A 19,274-nucleotide genomic window follows, 5' to 3' on the forward strand; every position below is an offset into this window, starting at 1 on the left:
ACCTGATATTGACCCTGATGTCAATTAGACCACCTGATATTGACCCTGATGTCAATTAGACCAATGTCAAACCTTACATTAAAATTTCATAATAAGTATATTAGTACTGCAGCTTTAGTAGGTGTCAGACTGAGGACCCAGAGCTCCGTTATGTTAGCTAATTCTCATTTATCATGCACCCCCTAACCAACTGTTACATCAGACCGGGGCATAGGCTGAAATACCTACTGTACCTACCTGCAGTGTGAATGTTATGCAATTGTCATTTCAGAATGTTAGAGTTGCTCTGTATTCAAAGCCTGGTGGAAGAGAAATATTCAAAGAGTATGAGAAAACAAGCGCCATCAGTGATGTTACAAGAAGAAAGACGGTAAACATTCTTGTGACAGATATGGTGGAGAGCCATGGGTAAGTGAATGCACTTGCAATAACAGGTTGTGGTTGTTTTTGTTTTGTTTTTTACCTCCAAAAGTCGCTGCCGATTATGTCTTCACCCACACTCATGTGCACATCAAGGTTATTATAGTTTAACATTTTTCATCAGTTTTATTTTTATTTAGCTATTCAGTTGGCTTTTTTGTTTCAGTTCAGTTTTAGTTCATTCATCAAGTGATGAATCAGTTTTAGTTTAGTTTTTATTTCGAGGAATTTACTAGTTTTTATTTGGTCTTAGTTTTAGTTTTTCAGGTTTTAGGAGAAAGCCTCAGTTAGACCACGGAAGATTAACTTCTGTTTTAGTTGCAACCCATAATGTTCCCATCAGTCATTTTCCATTCACTCTTATCTTATCTCTTTTCAGGAGGGTGCCTCCGGTGAATGTGCGGATCCTCTACGCACTTGGGATTACAACACTGTTCCCTAAATTGAGGGACCCGGATTCCAAGAACGGCTATGTGAGTATAAACAGTAATGCATCCCCATACATTCTGTGTTGTAAACTGTTTTTGTCTATTGCAAGTCTGCCAGTACTGGGTGAGGGATCCCTGCTCTGTTGCTCACCCTGAGGTTTCTCCAGTTTTTTTCCAGTTGATGTGAGTCGATGTGTTTTTCTTTATCAACAGGAACATTTCTATGATCACCAGAGTGGTTCCAGCTACCTAGCGTGGAGGCTGAAAACTGTTCAGCGGAACTCTGCTCAAGACAGCAAGAAATCCAGGACCACTTTCCAAGAGGGCCCCAAGACTCCACGCAGTATCCGTTCAGATGAGAAGCAGTTGACCGATGATGAATGCAGGGAAGCCATATCGGTGATGAAACACTCAAGTGATACAACCCTTGTCAAAAATAAGATGAAGGCAACATTCCAGCACAGACAAAAGGTGGTTCAAGACCCGGATACTGCCTCTACTGTCCTGGATCTCTTTCCCAGATTCTTGGATACACCTGGCTTGGTAAGCATAAAATGAATTGCTGACGACTTTGTGGTTGCCTTATTTTGCTTGACTGTTTATTAATTGACACCCATAGCACCATTACAATGGTGTTCTCATTCACACACACAAACATTTTCTGTTTAAGATCGACCAAGACTTCACAATGATCTTTGGTGAGGAGGTGTCTGGTAAATTCCTGTCCAAGTGGCCAACATTTTTCAAACCAAGAGTCATCGCAGATTGCTGCAAGAATCTAACCCCGAGTCCACATGTGGATGAGCTACTTCTGTCTGCACAACAGGAGAATGATGATGGTGGTAAGTGTTAATTGAATAGTGGACACAGTAGATTGCACATGCCTTCAGTGTACACAACAGAAGTGGACATTGTTGTGTTCTTTCATGTTTTTGGCCCCTTTACTACAAATCACATACTGCACCTTACTGCTAACCATATTCAATCCATGGTTAATTTAAGAAAACTTTACTATAACTCATACTGTAATGCTTATAAGGAAATAAAAGACATTTTATAGTGTCACTTCTAATTCTGCAGTGTGGCATTCTGAAGAGTGGGACTCGGAGATGTCCGCCATCCTTCTGCTGCTTCACCTCTTGCCTCCAACAGTTAAAGGCAAGAAGGCCAGCAAGATGAGCGCATCGGATGCTGCTAGACACCTGATCAAGTTCACGAAGGTATTTTCTTAGGACTGTACATCACTGATGCAAGGTTTTCATGTCAGCTGATGTAAGGTTTTCAGGAGCCAATATGGCAGGGTAATTGGGGGGGTGCAGTTAAATAGTTTTTAAAAAGTCATCCATCCATCCATCCATCCATTCATCACACAAAAATAAATTAATGTTGTGTACATTCATAGATCCATCCCTGAAATAATTACTTGTGTACATCTATCAAATATTAATTCATCAAGTTGTGTATTGCGCCGGATCCATTCATACAGTCAGTCGCACATGAATTAAAATGACTTGAGTAAAATCTCTCTCTCTCTCTCTCTCTCACTCTCACTCTCACTCTCACTCTCACTCAGGTGGGGTCAAGCATGGAGACCTTCCTTAAAGAAACTGGCCCCAAACAGCCCTTTCTTCTCGGTGTCGGAGAAAGAAGAAACAGCATCCAGGACTTCTACATCATCCTGGACCAGAAGGCCATTCCCTGCAGGATGCAGACCCCAGTTGCTGCCTTTGATGAGCTCTTCAAGGCGCATTATGCTTTTGCCGTGTCGTATGATGATGCGCTGTCCAGCTTCTTCATCTTCATCCAAACCACCGTGTATGGCATCGACGTCGGCAAAGTGAAAGAGAGCCCTCCGGTAAAAGAAATCAGAGCAAGGCTTCTTCACTGTGAGGTTTGAATACCGATACATTTTGACCAGAAATGTACACATGTTACATTTGCAAGGTACACCACACCAGTTGTTCAATGTTTTTTAGACATTTGAAGTTTGAGCATGGATTGTATCCCGGAAGGTCTCTGCGCTTGAACTGTGCAGAGCCTGGTTGTTCATTTGTTTTTTGTACATATTCTGGTTACCAACGTCACCTATCTCGAGCACATAAAGACTATCTTGATCCAGATCCCGTCAGCAGTTTTGAATTTGAGCCTGTAGCTGGACCTTCCACACCAGTGAATGTGGATCCTCCTGTGAGGGTCACTACACATGTTCCAGTTGAAAAGAAGAATATACTGGACATGTGCAGCTCTGTTATTGCTCAGGTTCAAGCCTCAGGTGTTCCAGAGAGTACTGTGCAGTGTCTAGTTGGCTCAATGGAGGAACTGGTTAGTGGCATCCATGCTCACACAAAGGAGGCTGTTGTTAATTGTTTGTCTTCTGATGCATCTAGAGAAACTTTGGAGAGAGTTGAGTTGTTTTGATCAACTAGAAAACCCATTTTCGTGTCTTAACACAGAATCTAAAAGGATGAGGCATTTTGAAAATAAATGGAATATAGTAGAACCTGTAGAGCATGTTCTGGGGGTCCGTTTTGATGTAAGAAGAGATAGAATAACAGGCACATATAGGCAAGTTCCGGTCAATGATAAGTTCATGTATGTACCTATCCGGGGGTCTCTCACATCTACGTTTAGTAACGGTGAACTCTGTAACAGTTTCCAAGAAGTAAAACCACACCAGGAGGGATTTTGCAGAGATATAAGTGATGGGTCCTACTTTAAGCATCATAGTTTATTTTCTCAGCAAGAACCCGCTCTTCAGATCCAGCTCTACTATGACGATTTTGAAACTGCCAATCTATTGGGCCCAAAAAGGGGGTGCACAAACTGGGATGTGTTTATTTTGTTTTGAGAAATTTATCACCAAAGCTCAATTCTGTGTTAATGAATATTCATCTTGTCGCTCTCTTTCACTCAGAGGATCTTAAGAAATATGGGTTTGAGCCGATTCTGAAGCCACTTATTGATGATCTTAAGATTTTGGAGACTGAAGGAATACAGTTGCCTTTTTCAGCTACACCTGTGAAGGGTTCAGTCATTCAGGTTACAGGAGACAATTTAGCTCTACATGCACTTTTTGGTTTTGTTGAATCATTCAGTGCGACGTACTGCTGTAGGTTATGTTTAACTGATAGAAGTGAATATCAGTCAGTTTTCAGTGAAGATCACCCAGGTTTAACTCTACGTTCAAAAGACCTTCATGTTGAGCATGTTCGTGTCATCCAGGAAAATCCTGCTTTGAAATCAACATTTGGTGTCAAACGAGACTGTCCAGTCAATTCCCTCCAGTTTTTCCATTCATCAAACAATTACGCTGTAGACATAATGCATGACCTGCTAGAAGGAGTGGTCCAATATGAGTTAAAGCTTGTGTTTCAGTATTTGATCAAGAATTCAATATCCCTGTGTTCATTGTCTGAAAGAATTGTTGGCTTTAATTATGGATACACACAGAGAAAGAACAGGCCAGGTGGGCTTAAGCTGGATGACAACAGCAAAGATCTTGGACTTAATGCTATCCAGTCTTGGTGCCTCCTACGCAATGCCCCGCTGATATTTGGAGATTTAGTTGAAAGAGCAGATACCTGTTGGCAATTGTTACTCCTTTTAATTCAAATCGTAAACATAGTGTTTTCACCAACTGTAACTCATGGTATGACTTGTTATTTGAAACATTTAATTTTTGAACATCACAAACTTTTTAAATCCATCTTCCCAGAGCACAATCTCATTCCAAAACATCACCATATGATCCACTACCCGAGCTGTATTAGAAGAATTGGACCACTCATACACATTTGGTGCATGCGATTTGAAGGAAAACATAATTTCTTCAAGAAATCTGTTAAAACTTAAAAAATATTGCAAAGACTCTGGTTAAGAAACATAAGGCTCAGTTAGCATTTCATTTTGAGAACTTTTATTTCCAAAGATTACAGTTTGGTCCGATCTCCGAAGTCCTGGTCAGCAGTATAGAGGGTGGAGAGGTGCTGAATGAAGCTTTTGATGTGTTGTCAGTTTCCACCACTTCCTGGGTCAAAAACTATGGCACCGAGTATCAAGTTGGGATGTATGTGGTTACTGGAGTTGAAAATGAGATGCCTTTGTTCAACAGGATTGACAGTATAATTGTTAAAGACAACAATGCCTATCTTTTGATTTGTAAAGTCTCAAATAATTTTTTTGATGATCATTTAAATGCATTTGGTATTGAGGAGAAAAATTAGGTTTTCACAGTGATCTGTGTAAATGACCTGGTATATTACAGACCTTGTGATAGGCAATTTTCATATGACACCGATGACCAAGTGTACCTTGTTCCATACTGTAATTATATGTGAATCCATGCAGACTGTTAATTGCTAGTGTGGTGTGGTGGCTATTCAATAAGAATATTTTTCTAAAGAAGTGTTTGCCTTGTGTATTTTTTGTGATGGGTTTGTGGGTGGTTGTGGTGGTTAAGGGTGGGTGGGTTTATTGGTAGTCAAATTTTACACCCATTGGTGTGAATGCATTGGTAGTCAGTGTAGCATTTTCAACCGCAGTAGTGTAACACTTTATTAAAATGACACTAGTGTAGAGTACTATTGACACTACACATATTAGCTAGTGTTAATTTTTAACTCTTTACAGTGTTGAAATAACTAGAACTGAGTGTAAAAACACTAACACTGACACTATACATGTGTTAGTCACTGTTAATTTTTAACTCCCTACAGTGTTGAAATTACTAGACTTAAGTGTAAAAATCTACACTGACACTAGTGTAGAGTACTATTGACACTTAACTAGTGTTGACCAGTGTTAATTTTGAACTCCCTACAGTGTTGAAATAACTATAGCTGAGTGTAAAAACATTAACACTAGTGTTAGTGTTAAATTAACACTGAAAAGAGTGGACGCATATACACACTTTCTCAGTGTTAAATTTAACACTCTCAGAGTTGATTCAGCACTGGCATTTTTGCTGTGTAGTTGCTGATTCTTTTTCATTTGATTGATAATTAGATTAATCATTCCAGCTCTAACTTAACCACACTGCATTTGCGGGACAAGTTTATACAAAACAAGTTCAAGAAGTCACATTTTGGTTTTGTTTATCCCATCAGTGGGAAGTGCAGTAATTTGTTAATATTTGTGAGTGACAGACAGAACACAGGTCGACCTGCCTCACAGATGAATAGTGTGAGAGAAGCACTTCCTTGTCCGTGGGCCCATTTACAATTGTAGTGTATAAACTGAGAGTGGCCAGTGACAGCGATGGAAAGGCTGTCAAAGGATAAAGGCACAAGCCCTCTCCCTCGCCACTATTTATAGCAGAGTGCCACAAATATCAATAATTTATGCTGACACGTGTAAACACTGCTGTCACATTAATAATTGTGTTGCTAAAATAGACACGCAAAAAGCATGCAGAGCTAATGTAGGCGGCAGCAAACGTGGGGCGCTTTTCATATGTGTAAATCTTGTGATGATCGATGTGAGGCTGAGACACACGAGAAGCCTTCTCCAGAACACTTTCAGATTAATAAACATGAAACCGATGACTATGGTGAATTATTTTAATTGCACATAATAAATATTGAGAGTAACAACAGGATGCATGTGTGTCAATGACAAGTTCAAGTAAAAAAAAAAATGTAGATGTAGAATGTAGAAGATAAACAACCCATCTGCTCTGTAGCTGCTCTCCTGTTTTATAATGGACACATGAAGAAAAGCATAGCAATCAATATTTCCTGCCCAAATTGAAGTGCTTTTTATCTTGTTGATCTCAAAGTGTAGTGTGTGTGTGTGTGTGTGTGTGTGTGTGTGTGTGTGTGTGTGTGGGTGGGGTGGGGTGGGTGTGGGGTGAGGGGGGGCACTTGTATATTCATCCACCGCATAGCTGTCCACTTCTCTTTGTCTGGCCTGTCCTGCCTTTAAACTCTGTCAGCCTGTAGAAGCGCCTGCCTCTTTGATCAATATTTATGCCAGACTGCAATTTGGAGCCAGGTCACGGGGTTCTTCTGCACTACTTACAGTCTAACTGGCTGTGAATGCAACTCATGGATCAGATCACAGATGTATTCTCTAATCCTCAGTTAGTTTAAGGTCCTTTTCTTTGGTTAACCAACATTGAGTCACTGAGCAGTTTCTTTATCATTCTTGTCTACCGCTCTTTGATTTCCCCTGAGGTTATTCTAAGTGTTGTGCAGAGATAACTGTGTCAGAAGTTGGTAAATGTTTCTCAGATGACTCACAGACAGTCAGAGACACAATCTGTCGCAGTGTCTCAAAACAAAATTCAAAAATCAATACTGGGAGCCTCTCCAAATGGATATTGCTGTTTGACAGTCTAATTCCCTTTATCATGAGAAAGAGCGGGGCCCGAGTCTTAACAATTAATTCAGCGAACAAGGCCTCGGGAGATCTGACATCTCCACGGTCTAAACAAATGTCTGTCGTGAAGAAAAAAATGACGAGTACATAAATGGGGACAGTCTTATTTCGTTTTAATATCATTATCCACTGATGTGTCCACTCTGAAATGACAAAACAAGTAAGGGCATTAAGATTTAAAACTTCATCAAGCCTCTCTCTCCCTGGGTCTCTCTCGGTAAGAGATGCAGCATGGCTGTGGATGTCCACTCTGAATTCAAATAAGTCTACAGTATTCGAGTGGAGTTGCACACATACGTCTCTGTAGATGTTCTGTCCAAAAATCACAAGTTTTTCTGCTAAATCTTCAAAACCTTGGAGGCAATTGCATAGCAAATATCAAGTTTGCCAAGCGGGAAATTTTGTCTGAGGCTATGCTGATGTGTGGTAATCTTCCAGACTTTCAAGTGCAATCACTCTCCACTGGAAAGTCCTGCTCTTCATTTGACACGGGGTGTTACACTAGACCAGCGGCTAATTATTTTGGTCCAATGATTAACATTTGAAGGAAGCACTATCTCCTACAGTCAGGGCAATAGTTGCATCACGATAGAGCATAAGGGGTTGCAGAAATGTGGTTTCTCTGTTTGGGATTTGTAACCCTGTAAGTTTGTGTTTGTATTTATATCTCTGTATTCAAACCCACTTACATGCAAGTAATGTTAAGTTACCTGGAGCAAAGCTAGCCTTGGTCAATCTCCAAGAAAAATAATTCATACTTTATCTAAAAAAGCCTTATCTTTATAGGCAAAGCAGTTTTATTTAGCATATTTTAGCTCTGGAAAACAGATACATAAATACATAAGAGATGTATAATTTCTCAGAGAGCAGCCATGTAACTTCTGAAGAAAAGGTTAAACAGCTTTGTGAAGGTGAGAGGTTTATCAGGAAAGGTTGGACTCATAGCTTGGAGCTTGTTTGCAATCCAGTCAAATTAGACAGGCTATCAATAAAGGGTGGGACTCGCTAAGCACCTCATGATTTGACTAGATTCTGATTCACAGGGCTACCATGTGATTATAAAACTGCCACTGATGCATCAATATAAGGTGAGAAAGATCGATTTACGATTATGTTACTAGATTTTGAGATTGCATTAGGATTACGTTGATATTACCCGTCATTTGTTGGGTTCTGTGCCAAACTATCCACATTTCTAACATCTGGAGAGCAAGATTTCTAGGCTAGGACCTCACATGTCACACATTTTACTTTAATTAAAACATTTAAGCTTCTTGTGATTTGGATAATACTTGGCCATATTGGCAATTTCTATTATATTTTGATTGATGGTACAACTCTGATTTTGATGCATCAAAATATTTAATTTCTATACATGATCTACTTTTTTCTCACTGTGTGACTTCTTGCTACTTTCAAATCATAGCTTCTTTGTTGTGATCCATAATTCAAATAGACAGACACATTTACTGTTATTATATTAACTCATGCTCAGCCATCTTAAAAGGAGATCAAGAAAAAGCCTTGCTTTGAACATTTTTTCATGTACAGTTTTTACATTTCACCATCCCATTGGATCAGCTGTAACGAATGTACAGACTTGACTTGGAAAATTGTCAATCCCATTGTAGAGAATTAGCTTTGGTTGGTCAAAATAAGCATTTATAAGACATCACTTTGGGTTTTGGGCAAATCATGATGATCACTTTTTACATATTAATAGACTAAAATGGCAGATTGGCAATGGTAATTATCATTTGTTGCAGCACAGTACTGTACATCCACAATTTTAGCTTTTTAATGATTAGAGCCCTACTGATATATCAGATCAGCCAATATTGGCCTAGCCCAGACATATCGTATCTGTGTCCATGTTCCCTGATATCCACCAATATGAAAACTCTTGTTTAGATTATAATGCAAAAAAAGATACTTGTGGTATTTTATCATGATTGAATTCCTAGTAAAGTTTACTGTTAAAGTGCACTGATGTCATTTTACACCATAAAGTTTATTGTTTAACTGTAGAATATCCATCTTCTGTTACACATTTTTGTCACAAAAGCTTGATAACCATATTTGAGGGATCATTGCAAAAAACACATGTGTATATTGGCTCTTATATCAATATCTGAATCTTTTCACTTACTAATATCGGTATTGCCATCAGCCCCGAGAGTCAACAGTAGGGCTCTAATAATAACACACTCTGAAGTGTAGGAAACCCTCGTGCTGGGATTTCCAGTTTATTATTTGCTCATTTTAAAAGGTTGCGATGATGGATGCACACAAGCAGAACACACTGAATCTCTCTTTGTGGATCAGGATGGAGCTAATGAGTATTGTCAAGATAAAGAACATTGTGACAATAACATAATGACCATAGTTCACAGAATAAATCACTGTATATCTACAATTTACAACATGGTAATTATTCTGCGCAGTAAAAATATCCTGGTGTTGTGGCAAAGACAGATCAGCATCACGTTTCAGGCAGGCTCATAAGGAGTAATCGGGACTGGACAAGACAGCATACAATTACAAGCACAAATTACAGGTCTCAGCTTAGTTTTATACGTAATACTGTGCTGTACTGTGAAGCCATTGTTCCCAGAGGTTGTTTTCCACAGTTATAATCGCCTTCAGTGTTTAAAGAAAGGACCTGTAAAATGCTAATTCCCATTATCTTTGTTTCCACAGGCAGCAAGTGATGAATTAAGGCTCCATTCCTGCACTTTTACCACATATTGCCTTTTTTGATACTAAAGGAATAACAAGAATCTCTATTGAAAGTTTGTAAAGTTTGTGTTTTTAATCCGCCAGCAGGTTCACACATGGACAAGGTAAATTGAGGTTACGCGGATTGAGCGACAAAGTATCAAAATATTCTATAAAAACTTAGCTCTGCAGAAGCCCCCAAAATCAAGAACTGACTGCATTAGTTTCAAGGCAACTCAGTGATGCATGAAATAATGTCCTGTGGCATGTTGCTAAGACCCATCCCTGATGGGAACATGCACTGAAATAGCCACTGAGCCCCAGTATTCAGGCCCCCATCAGCTTGAAGACTGGGCCAGACACAACTCAGTGTTTCTTCATCTCATGCCATCATACAATGTCTCTTTCATGCCAGCCTTTTATGTTTTATTATGTAACGTATCAATACAATGCTTTTCAATTCACAGTAGCTGCTCTCAGTCTAACATTCAGCCCCGTTTCACTTGCATTGCTGTACTTCTTCTGCTACTCTGAACCCACATGCTGTGGGGTTTTAATTGCTGCTGTTTGAGCAGGTTGAGAAGGTTACAGTGAATAATAAATTCTGGGCTGCAAAGTACACCAGACTGCCATGAGGTGACAGGTGGTTTGTTTGAGGGCAGGTGCAAACATTCATATCATACATGGTATAAAAGTGCCTACTCTTAATTTGTGAAGCTCTGCCCTGTGTTGCTATTTATATAGTGCTGAAAGTGGTCTGTAGTCTAACAAATGGCCTTACTATGAAATCTGTGCCCACAAGTTTAATATCAAACATGACAAAAAGCTCCAATTGTCACTGTGCTGCCTGTTCAGTGTGTGACAAAGAAAAGTGCTGCGTATGCTTTACTGTGTGAACCTTCTGCACTTTTATTCACTGGCATATTCTCAGGTTCTTCTTCATCTCTGAGACAGGTTTATGTCACTTTAATTGAAAGGAACTTATTCAGGCAGTGATGAGGAATCCTAACCACACACTGAGCTCACATCTAGCACAGCCTTAAAGTCATTTATGACAAGTCGGACTAACTGCAAATTAGCAAAGTGCCTTTTGGGAAAACTGTAAGTATCGTGGCTTAATTGAATTCTACTCCAACATTTCACTGCTAAATAATTTGCAACTGCGAAGACATATCCACTATACAGCTGTTTAAGATGCATAGATTACTTGATTAATCGATTCATTGCCAACTATTTCAATCATTGATTAATCATTATCAGTTATTTGAAGAAATGAAATAAAATTGTCCAAATTCTCTGATTCCAGCTTCTCAAAAGTGTATTCATGAGTTTCCTAGGGAGGTCACTGGGGTGTTTTGGGGTGGTTTTGGTTCTCGGCATAACTACAATAAGTAGCAAACTATAATAAAAACTGATGCAGCGGCAACACTTTCAAGGCTTGAGAACACGCCCCCAGGAAGAGTGCCAGGCTTTGAAGACAGTTTTCATTGTGGCTGAACCGTGTAAGTGATACACTAGGGCCCAAAAGACTTTTTCCTATAAGCCCCCATCATGAAAGAAAGGGCTGTAAATCTGTGGATACATTTTTTTTTAGCGTTATCACCCTTGCAAACCCTCTGCTAACATTTGGGAAATCTCTAAGCACTGCAGGATTAAATCATTTTATTCCTCTTCAAGTTAGCCTTGTGCTAGACAGGAAGTTAGCTGGCTCAACGGCTGGAAGTCTCTAATGCGGCCACTCTATGGGCTCCACAACAAGGAACATCCGGTAATTCTTACATGGGAAGTTGAGCACTTTTTGGGGGCTTCCTGTGCCTCTGAGCAGCTTTCATAGGAAAGAATAGGGCTCCATCTCCAACACTGTATTAGTATCGTAAGTGGGATAAGTAATAATGCCTACCTAGATTTTTATGATTTTCATTTAATTTGTGCTGTACCAATCACTCTAGGAGGATTAGCGTCTAGTTACAATGGAAAACGTTGGTTCTAGTGACAGGATGCGCTGGAAGCAGTGTATATAATTTCTGCAAGGTATGATGGAGGCTGGGAATTAGTTGGATATTTTTGTGTGGTTTCTTTAGTCCTCTATTATGGTAAAATAAATGTCTTTGGGTTGTGGGCAAAACAAGACATCTGAGGACTTTAATTCACTGAAAACAAAAAAAATGCAATCATGAGTTTTATTTTACCAATTCTTTGAAATTGTCTAGACCAAGCAACTAATCCTTTCTGAAAGTGATTGGCAGATTAATGGATAAATAATCACCCTTATCTGCAGCTGTAATCGGAGTGATAAACTACCATCTCTGACACGTGGCACCTAATGTTGATTAAGACCAAATAAAAGCCAGCAAAACCAAATTCTGTAAAATACCATTCAGCCTGGAGTGTGTTTGTGTTATGAGCGTGTGTGTTCTTTGATAAAAGTTTGACAGGTTAGAGATTAGAATGGTTTGATTCTCCTTAAGACTATTAAAGGAGAAAGTTCCCAGAAAAAAATGAGGTACAGCAGCACCTGCATTTCTATGGTTTCTATGGAAACTAATTGAGGGGGGAAATCTGGGACCCGTCCATTGAGATCCCTTTTGATATCTCTTAGCAAGGAAAAATGAGCCCTAGGCAGCAATTAAGTCATGAGCTGAGCTCAGCCTGGGAGGAACAAGGCTGAGTACACGGTTTGAACTCTTCACCAACAATTGACATGAGAGGGATGAGTGTGTTTAAACAATTTTAAACCTGACCGACAGCATTTCAAAAAATCTCTGTCTGCAATTTACTTCATCACCTCAGGCGTGCCGGATAGGGGTCAGTGTTTGAAATCATCTCTTCAAGCTAGTGAGACGGTGAGGCACACCAATGAGGGTTCTGTCTGCTTAAAGAGAAAAGGGCTCCTCTACATATTAAACACAGCCCTGAAGAGCACTGTGTTAATGTCAGGTGCTCCCTACGGTGCAGCCGCATCAGGAGCATCTGGCCCGTTTCAGGGAAGAGGGGCAACATTTTTTCATACTGTGCAGTGTGGCACAATGGCACATATTAAAGGGGGAACATCTGCATGTTTACCTCACTTATTCTTAGGCACCAGTATGTAATGTGTCCTGATGAGAAGCAGAAAGTGGACAATAGATAAGCTTTTAGAGCAGGGGGTAACGAACACGGTGCCCGCAAGCTCCTGGCATCCCGCATTGAGCATATGGGTCGCCCGCTGGGCACCTTAAATCTAGTCTGTCTCCTAAAACATGTAGCCTATTAAAGACATAATATTCATGATTTAACGGTAAACTGAGCAAACATGTAGCCCTCCATATTACTCCATTTTACTGAGGTAGCTCACAATCTCGAAAAGGTTGGTGACCTCTGTCTTAGAGAGTAAAGAATTATTATATTCATGTATTTCACAGGAAATCAAGTTATTGCCATATTTTCATTTTGAATTCTTATTGTGTTTATTTCAATTCAAGTGTATAGCTGTCAGAGTCGACTGCATTTTTACATTATTCATAAGTTTGAGACAGCATGATGGAAATGTGTGTGCTGAATTTGTGAAATGGTTGCTAGGGCTGCTGTTGATAAAACTGATTATTGTTTTCTTGACTAATTGATTAATAAATGAATCAGTATCAATAACATATAAGAAAATGCAGTGAAAAATATATTTTAAAGTCTTTGATTTGTCCCAAAGTATACAGTACCCTTTATTCAAGTTTAATCCTAATTTCATACTGTAAACATACTCCACTACATGTAAAAGTCCTGCATTCAAAACCTCACTGTAAAACCTCACTTTTGTAAAATATGGCCAGAATTCAAATAAAGCTCCCAAAACACAGGGGGGCAGCATATCATTTCAGGGTAACTGACAACTGCTGCTCTTAGCTGGCTCGCGTTATGAGACAGGGCAGTTTGCGGCTAGCTGGTTAGCAAGGTAACTTGATCTCTGCAACACAGTATACTGTATAGACATCTCTAACATAATGGCAACACTGTCGTCTCCTCACATTTACATTCTGTTGATGAATTAAGTTCATTTTTTGAATGTGTCTAAAATTCTGGCTAAATTACAAATTGTCCCTTAAAGTAAAAGTTTGCATATGTTATTAGAGTAATGGACTTAGGGTATCAAAAGTCAACTCACTGTGCTGCAAAATGGTCTCAGTCAGTGTTTGATATCTGATGCTCTGGGGTTATAACTGCTGATTAATGTGTATGTTTCATTTTACTACTGTAGAAGTTTAAGTGGAGATAATTTATATACTGTTTGGGAGTTTAATCTACAGCACTGCATTGTATTCTAAGATCATCTGTGTTTGCAGCATCACTGTCTGTTGTGCTAATGCATTTGACAGCTAATCCAAAAGGGTTTTTAATTGGAAAATGTTCTCAAGCCATTAAGGAACACTTCATCCTTCAGTTCATCACAGACATTTAAAATCAACACATCTGGAGGTACATGATTTTTGCTCGATAAGAAGGGGATGAAGAATCGAAATCTGAAAAGTATACAGTAACTAAATGTGTCAGTGGAGTAAAAAGGAAAAGGATTTGCCTTGCCTTTGAGATGTAGTTGAGTAGAAGTATAATATAGCATAAAGTACAAATGTTAAATAACTTGACATTTCTATTGAATTTGTTCATAAGTGTAGTACTTAATGTAAGGTACCACGTTCCACGACAGAAAATATATGATATAAGCAAGATAGACTTATGATCGTACAGCTGGAAGCACTAAATATTTAAGAATTTTTGCCTGGAAATGACTGAAACAGTTAGCCAATTATCAAAATAGCTGGAGAATTTTCTGTTGATCAACAAATCAAGAAGTCAGCTATTTGTTTCAGCTCACATTAGGGGCTCTGTTGTTTGTTGCTGCAGAAAAATGTATCACATCACATCATAACCACATGCTGTAGATTATCATGGGGGATTTTGAAGAGAGGTGGAAATGTTACCAGACACAAGCATACAATGATGGAGGTCAAAATGGCTTTGCTATATGTATGGAAATCAAGATTTTTCGGCTTTTGTCAGCCCCATTAATAAGTTACGCGTTGGTGTAATAATGACATCCCTGTGAACGATGCGGACGACCGTCGTCACATAAAAAATCTTCTGAAACCTCAAATGGGTGTCTTCAGCTGACAACTGATTAATCAACTGATAAGGACATGGCAAAATGACAGTGACATGATGAAATTGCTCGAGGTTTTTATCAAAAAGGGTTTTGAAAGAATCTTTTTTTTTTCTTGATTACAGCCACAGTCAGCAATCCCCAGCTTGGAGACAAAACAAAGCGATTCTTAATTTCCAGCAGTTACAAATGCCAGAACCCAAGGCGCATGGAGGAGGCAGATAAAGTTGTTATTGGCAAATGTCCTTGGTGCAAGCAGAGTGAGCGCTCAGTAATCCGACTGTGTTATTAGTCTCCCAGGACCCTGGGACTCTGCGTTACTATCACAGGCTGGTCCCATGTAGATAACACCAGCTCCATTCACCCTCACATCTACTCATAGCTAAATTGACTGCAATTATCAGGACTAGGGAGCTTATTATTGCCCTCTTTTATTTACACACAGTCTCCCACACAAGCCCTAAAAGTTTTAATGGTTGGAGATGTTGGACATTTCCTAAAATGTCTTAATTCTCCAATAAATCCTGTGGAAGAACGGCATTGATCTCATCGGCCTTCCCTCTAAGTCTTAATTGACCGTGAAGCAATCAGGTATTGTATAGTTTGCATTTCACTTCCTTGTTGACGAGTCGAGAAAGTTACTTGGAAGAACTTGAGGTTAACACATGTCTCAGGGTTAAACATGTGATAATATTTTTTAGTGGATGCACAATTTAATCAAAGATATACATTTGTCAGCAACTTTCCATTTATGATAACATCTGTTGTTTGCTTTATGTTGATATTTGCTTGGAATGTCTACAGCATCTGCATCTACTTCTATGTTTATTCACTAGTTAGAGTTCACTTAACTCTGGCAGCTGCTTTAAAAACAAACAAGTAAGGGCCAGTGGCCTTAGTGTCAGCAGTCATGCGCACAAGACAGGAGTGTGAAAAAACACTCAAGTCTGCTCCTGAAAAAGGCATGCTGCCAAGTGGTGAGGGTAGGGGGGTACAGGTGAGACCTTGACCCTCTCTATCAAAGGGATGTCACCTGTGGTCATCTGCCATGGATGAGGCTTGTAACCTCGCTCGCGCTCTAGATCTGAAAATATGAAGTGGCCTGTCAGTAATCTGAAGACTAAGAGGGCACCAGGAGACAGGAAGGTTGGGAAAATATTAAAAAACTTATCATTTCTGACATGCCATGTGTTGAAGCATTTTCAGTCTCATTTGTATTCTGAGTTCCCAGAGGCTTTTCTTTCCATTCATCCAAGCATGGCAGCTGAAAGGCTAAATAAAAATGAGGCTTATCCATATGGGTAAACTGAAATACCATTGGACCTAAAGCAAAGTACTCTGGAAAATATTTTTTTGAAGAAATGGTAAACATCAATAGCCTCAGGGACGTGTTGCATAGACTTTGAGAAGTTAGTAATATATTGATAAACGCTGCTTGATAACCAAAAAATAAAAAGCATCCATGAAGATGATCACTTTCTCAACTCTATTGACTTGCAGTAGCTGCAGTTAGACAATCATCCATTATTTCCGAGAATAACAGACATTTATTATGTATGAGCTTTATTATGAGTTAGTGACTGTTCCAATCTTGCATCAAGTGCATGACAAAGCGCAGAATAATCATTAGTAATGCTGAAACAGCTCCGAAGTGCCATCCTGTTTTATAAGGAGCAGGCTGACTGTGGGGTGCACTCGCTCTCAAAGCCGCCCAGCTGAAAAATGGGAACTGAATCATTTCACTCTGAATTCTGTCCAAAAAACAGTCAAAACACTGACATTTTATTTGCATAAAAGGGTTATCTCAGTAATGAGATATTCATCAAAGACATGGCTGAATTGGAATATATTTTAATGAAACAGCAAGCATTCATACATTATTGAAGATAGACCCTCCTGAAAGGGTGTGCCTCAAGTTTGCCGAGGGCTGTGCTGTTCCATCTGACCTTTTGAAAATTTAATCTCTGATTACTTTGAATGAAGCAAAATATCGAAAACATTGTATATGGCTAATCTGAAAACTCGCATCTCTACATCTGGTGTATTGAAATGTGAAATAGTATGTTTCTCATTTTACACGTTGTTTTTGTTTTGTCCAAATAGGCAATTTGAACAGACAGATCTTCTACTGACCTTTGGAGAGTGAATGCCTATGCTGGGCCCACACACTTTAGCATTTGCATGAATGTGTGTCTTTGTTTGGTTGGGCTTTGTTTTTTCCTCTTACAGAGAAACAGCCAAAAAATATCAGCTTCATTGATAGAATGGAAAACATGAAGTATTAATACCTCCTGATCTGTCTTTCAAATATCCAAGCACTGCATGGAACCGGATAGCACAAAATCGTGTGTTGTAATGAATTATTCAGGCGGGTATCTAAAAAGTTGCCATCTTGCTGATACACCATGTGAAAGGACTTGCAGTAACTGATGAAATATTCATGCAATTAAACACTACATGCAGAGTACATGGTTGAGAGGAGGTTAAGCCACATATGCATCAGTCACACTTGTCCACAGAAATCCTCTCATAAGAGGTAGAATACATGTCTAAACATGACACATGTACATTAAGTACTTTTAATAAAACTAAATGCTCAGTCATTGCCATGGGCATACAGGGGCTGTTAATTGCCCAGTATGAGCATAAATTGGACCATACTGATATCCAAGAGATTCTCCCCATAGGTGTAATTAGATGTGCAGCTGCCAAAGCATCCCCTATAGAGAACCTGCCATGGGTAACGTTTCTTCCCAGTGGATGCCCGAAGAAAGATAATTGGTGTAATGCTCATGCCCGGTGTTGTGAGATAATTAAAGCTAGGGGCATTGGCTGTCACTTCTAACAACTTCCTGGGTGATGTCCACTGGTCTACAAAGTGAATCCCTCTTCTTTTTTTTTTAAATTACAGTTGACTTTTTATGGTATGATTCATTCTTACTAGGCGTCTCTTAAGGGTAAATCTTGCTCAAGGTAATTTGGTGATTGAAATAAATGTGAAATGAATAATGTAGCTGTTGAATTTTTATGGTTGGTTCTGGAATTATGTAATATAACAAACTGTATAAGAATATCTCTCTGCAAATGAATACCGAATCTGTAGGCAGTCTTTGAAGTCCTCCTGGTACTGACCAATCTTGTGTGAGCAGGCTTTAGTTGCAGTCAGGTAAACAGTTTGTGTGGAGAGCAGCAAAGGTGGAACACATTGGTAATAATTCAATCTCGTAACCCATCTGCTGTCATCTGATAACAATTTAACCGAAATGTAGACCTAAACACTCAAAAACATTAAAATACGAATATAACATCCAAGTTCGATTTCCAACGCCTCTGCCTTTGGACCGTTTTGTGTCATAGTGAGCTATGTATCTGGGGTTTGATTAAAACCTGTGCTTTAGTTCCCCCATTGCAATGATTCACATCGTTTAGCAGAAACGACAAATAAATACAAGAGGGCAAATGTCCAGTTTAACCTCCACGGTAAATTTTGAGACCATTCAGGAAAACAAGGTGCTACTAGGCTGTAATTGCTTCAGAGTAATTATAGCTTTTATTTTGAGGTTTTTCACAGAGAATGAAAACGAAGCACCATTACCTCGCCATGATTGGACTCTTCTTGTCATCTGTGGGATAATTGTCCACAAGTTCATGATCTCTCCGCTGTGCTGCTGACTGAATTGATTCTGGAAATGAAAATCGCTGCACCTCCCACATTGCACTCTCCTACTGAACCACCGCAGCATTAATATTGAGTTTGAGCTCTCCCACCCAGAGACACTTTTGCAGTCACATCTGTTGGTCAAATTAAGTGGAGTTTCTTCCAGATACTTACCGCAAAGTGCTGTATATCTTGGTATGATTTGATCAAACATATATTGCTCTTTCTACACGACTGCTAAGTCTTATCACAGGAGCAGTGGAGATGATACATTTGAAACACGGAAAGAGGAACTTCTATATATCACAAAGCCAAAATGTTCGGTGTCCAAGTAAATCACTTTGCAATTTCTTTGGTATAATTGTACATTTCTATCTGCACTACTCTTTAAATCTTTCTTTGGCAGTAGAGTCAAAACCTAAAATGCCTGTTACCTCCTCTCCTCGCTTCTTTCCACATTATTGTGGTGATGCTAAAGGGTCAGGGGGACAGAGAAGGAGGTCTGTGGCTGATATCTGATGGGGGTCAGCTCCAACAGCCCAGC

The 19,274-nt window shown here is 39.3% G+C and overlaps 1 protein-coding gene across 1 annotated transcript; it reads left to right on the plus strand.

The window, feature by feature from the left end:
* Nucleotides 1–277: 277 nt before the first annotated feature.
* On the plus strand, nucleotides 278–5,252 carry LOC115568485 (uncharacterized). The gene is made up of 6 exons (XM_030395794.1): nucleotides 278–408; nucleotides 800–893; nucleotides 1,062–1,391; nucleotides 1,519–1,690; nucleotides 1,929–2,068; nucleotides 2,422–5,252. Exons 1-6 carry the CDS (start codon nucleotides 392–394, stop codon nucleotides 2,743–2,745), a joined length of 1,077 nt encoding a protein of 358 aa, XP_030251654.1. The 5' UTR covers nucleotides 278–391; the 3' UTR covers nucleotides 2,746–5,252.
* The last annotated feature ends 14,022 nt before the right edge of the window (nucleotides 5,253–19,274 follow it).

This window comes from Sparus aurata, chromosome 18 (assembly GCF_900880675.1).
Source record: "Sparus aurata chromosome 18, fSpaAur1.1, whole genome shotgun sequence".
Classification (NCBI taxonomy): domain Eukaryota; kingdom Metazoa; phylum Chordata; class Actinopteri; order Spariformes; family Sparidae; genus Sparus; species Sparus aurata.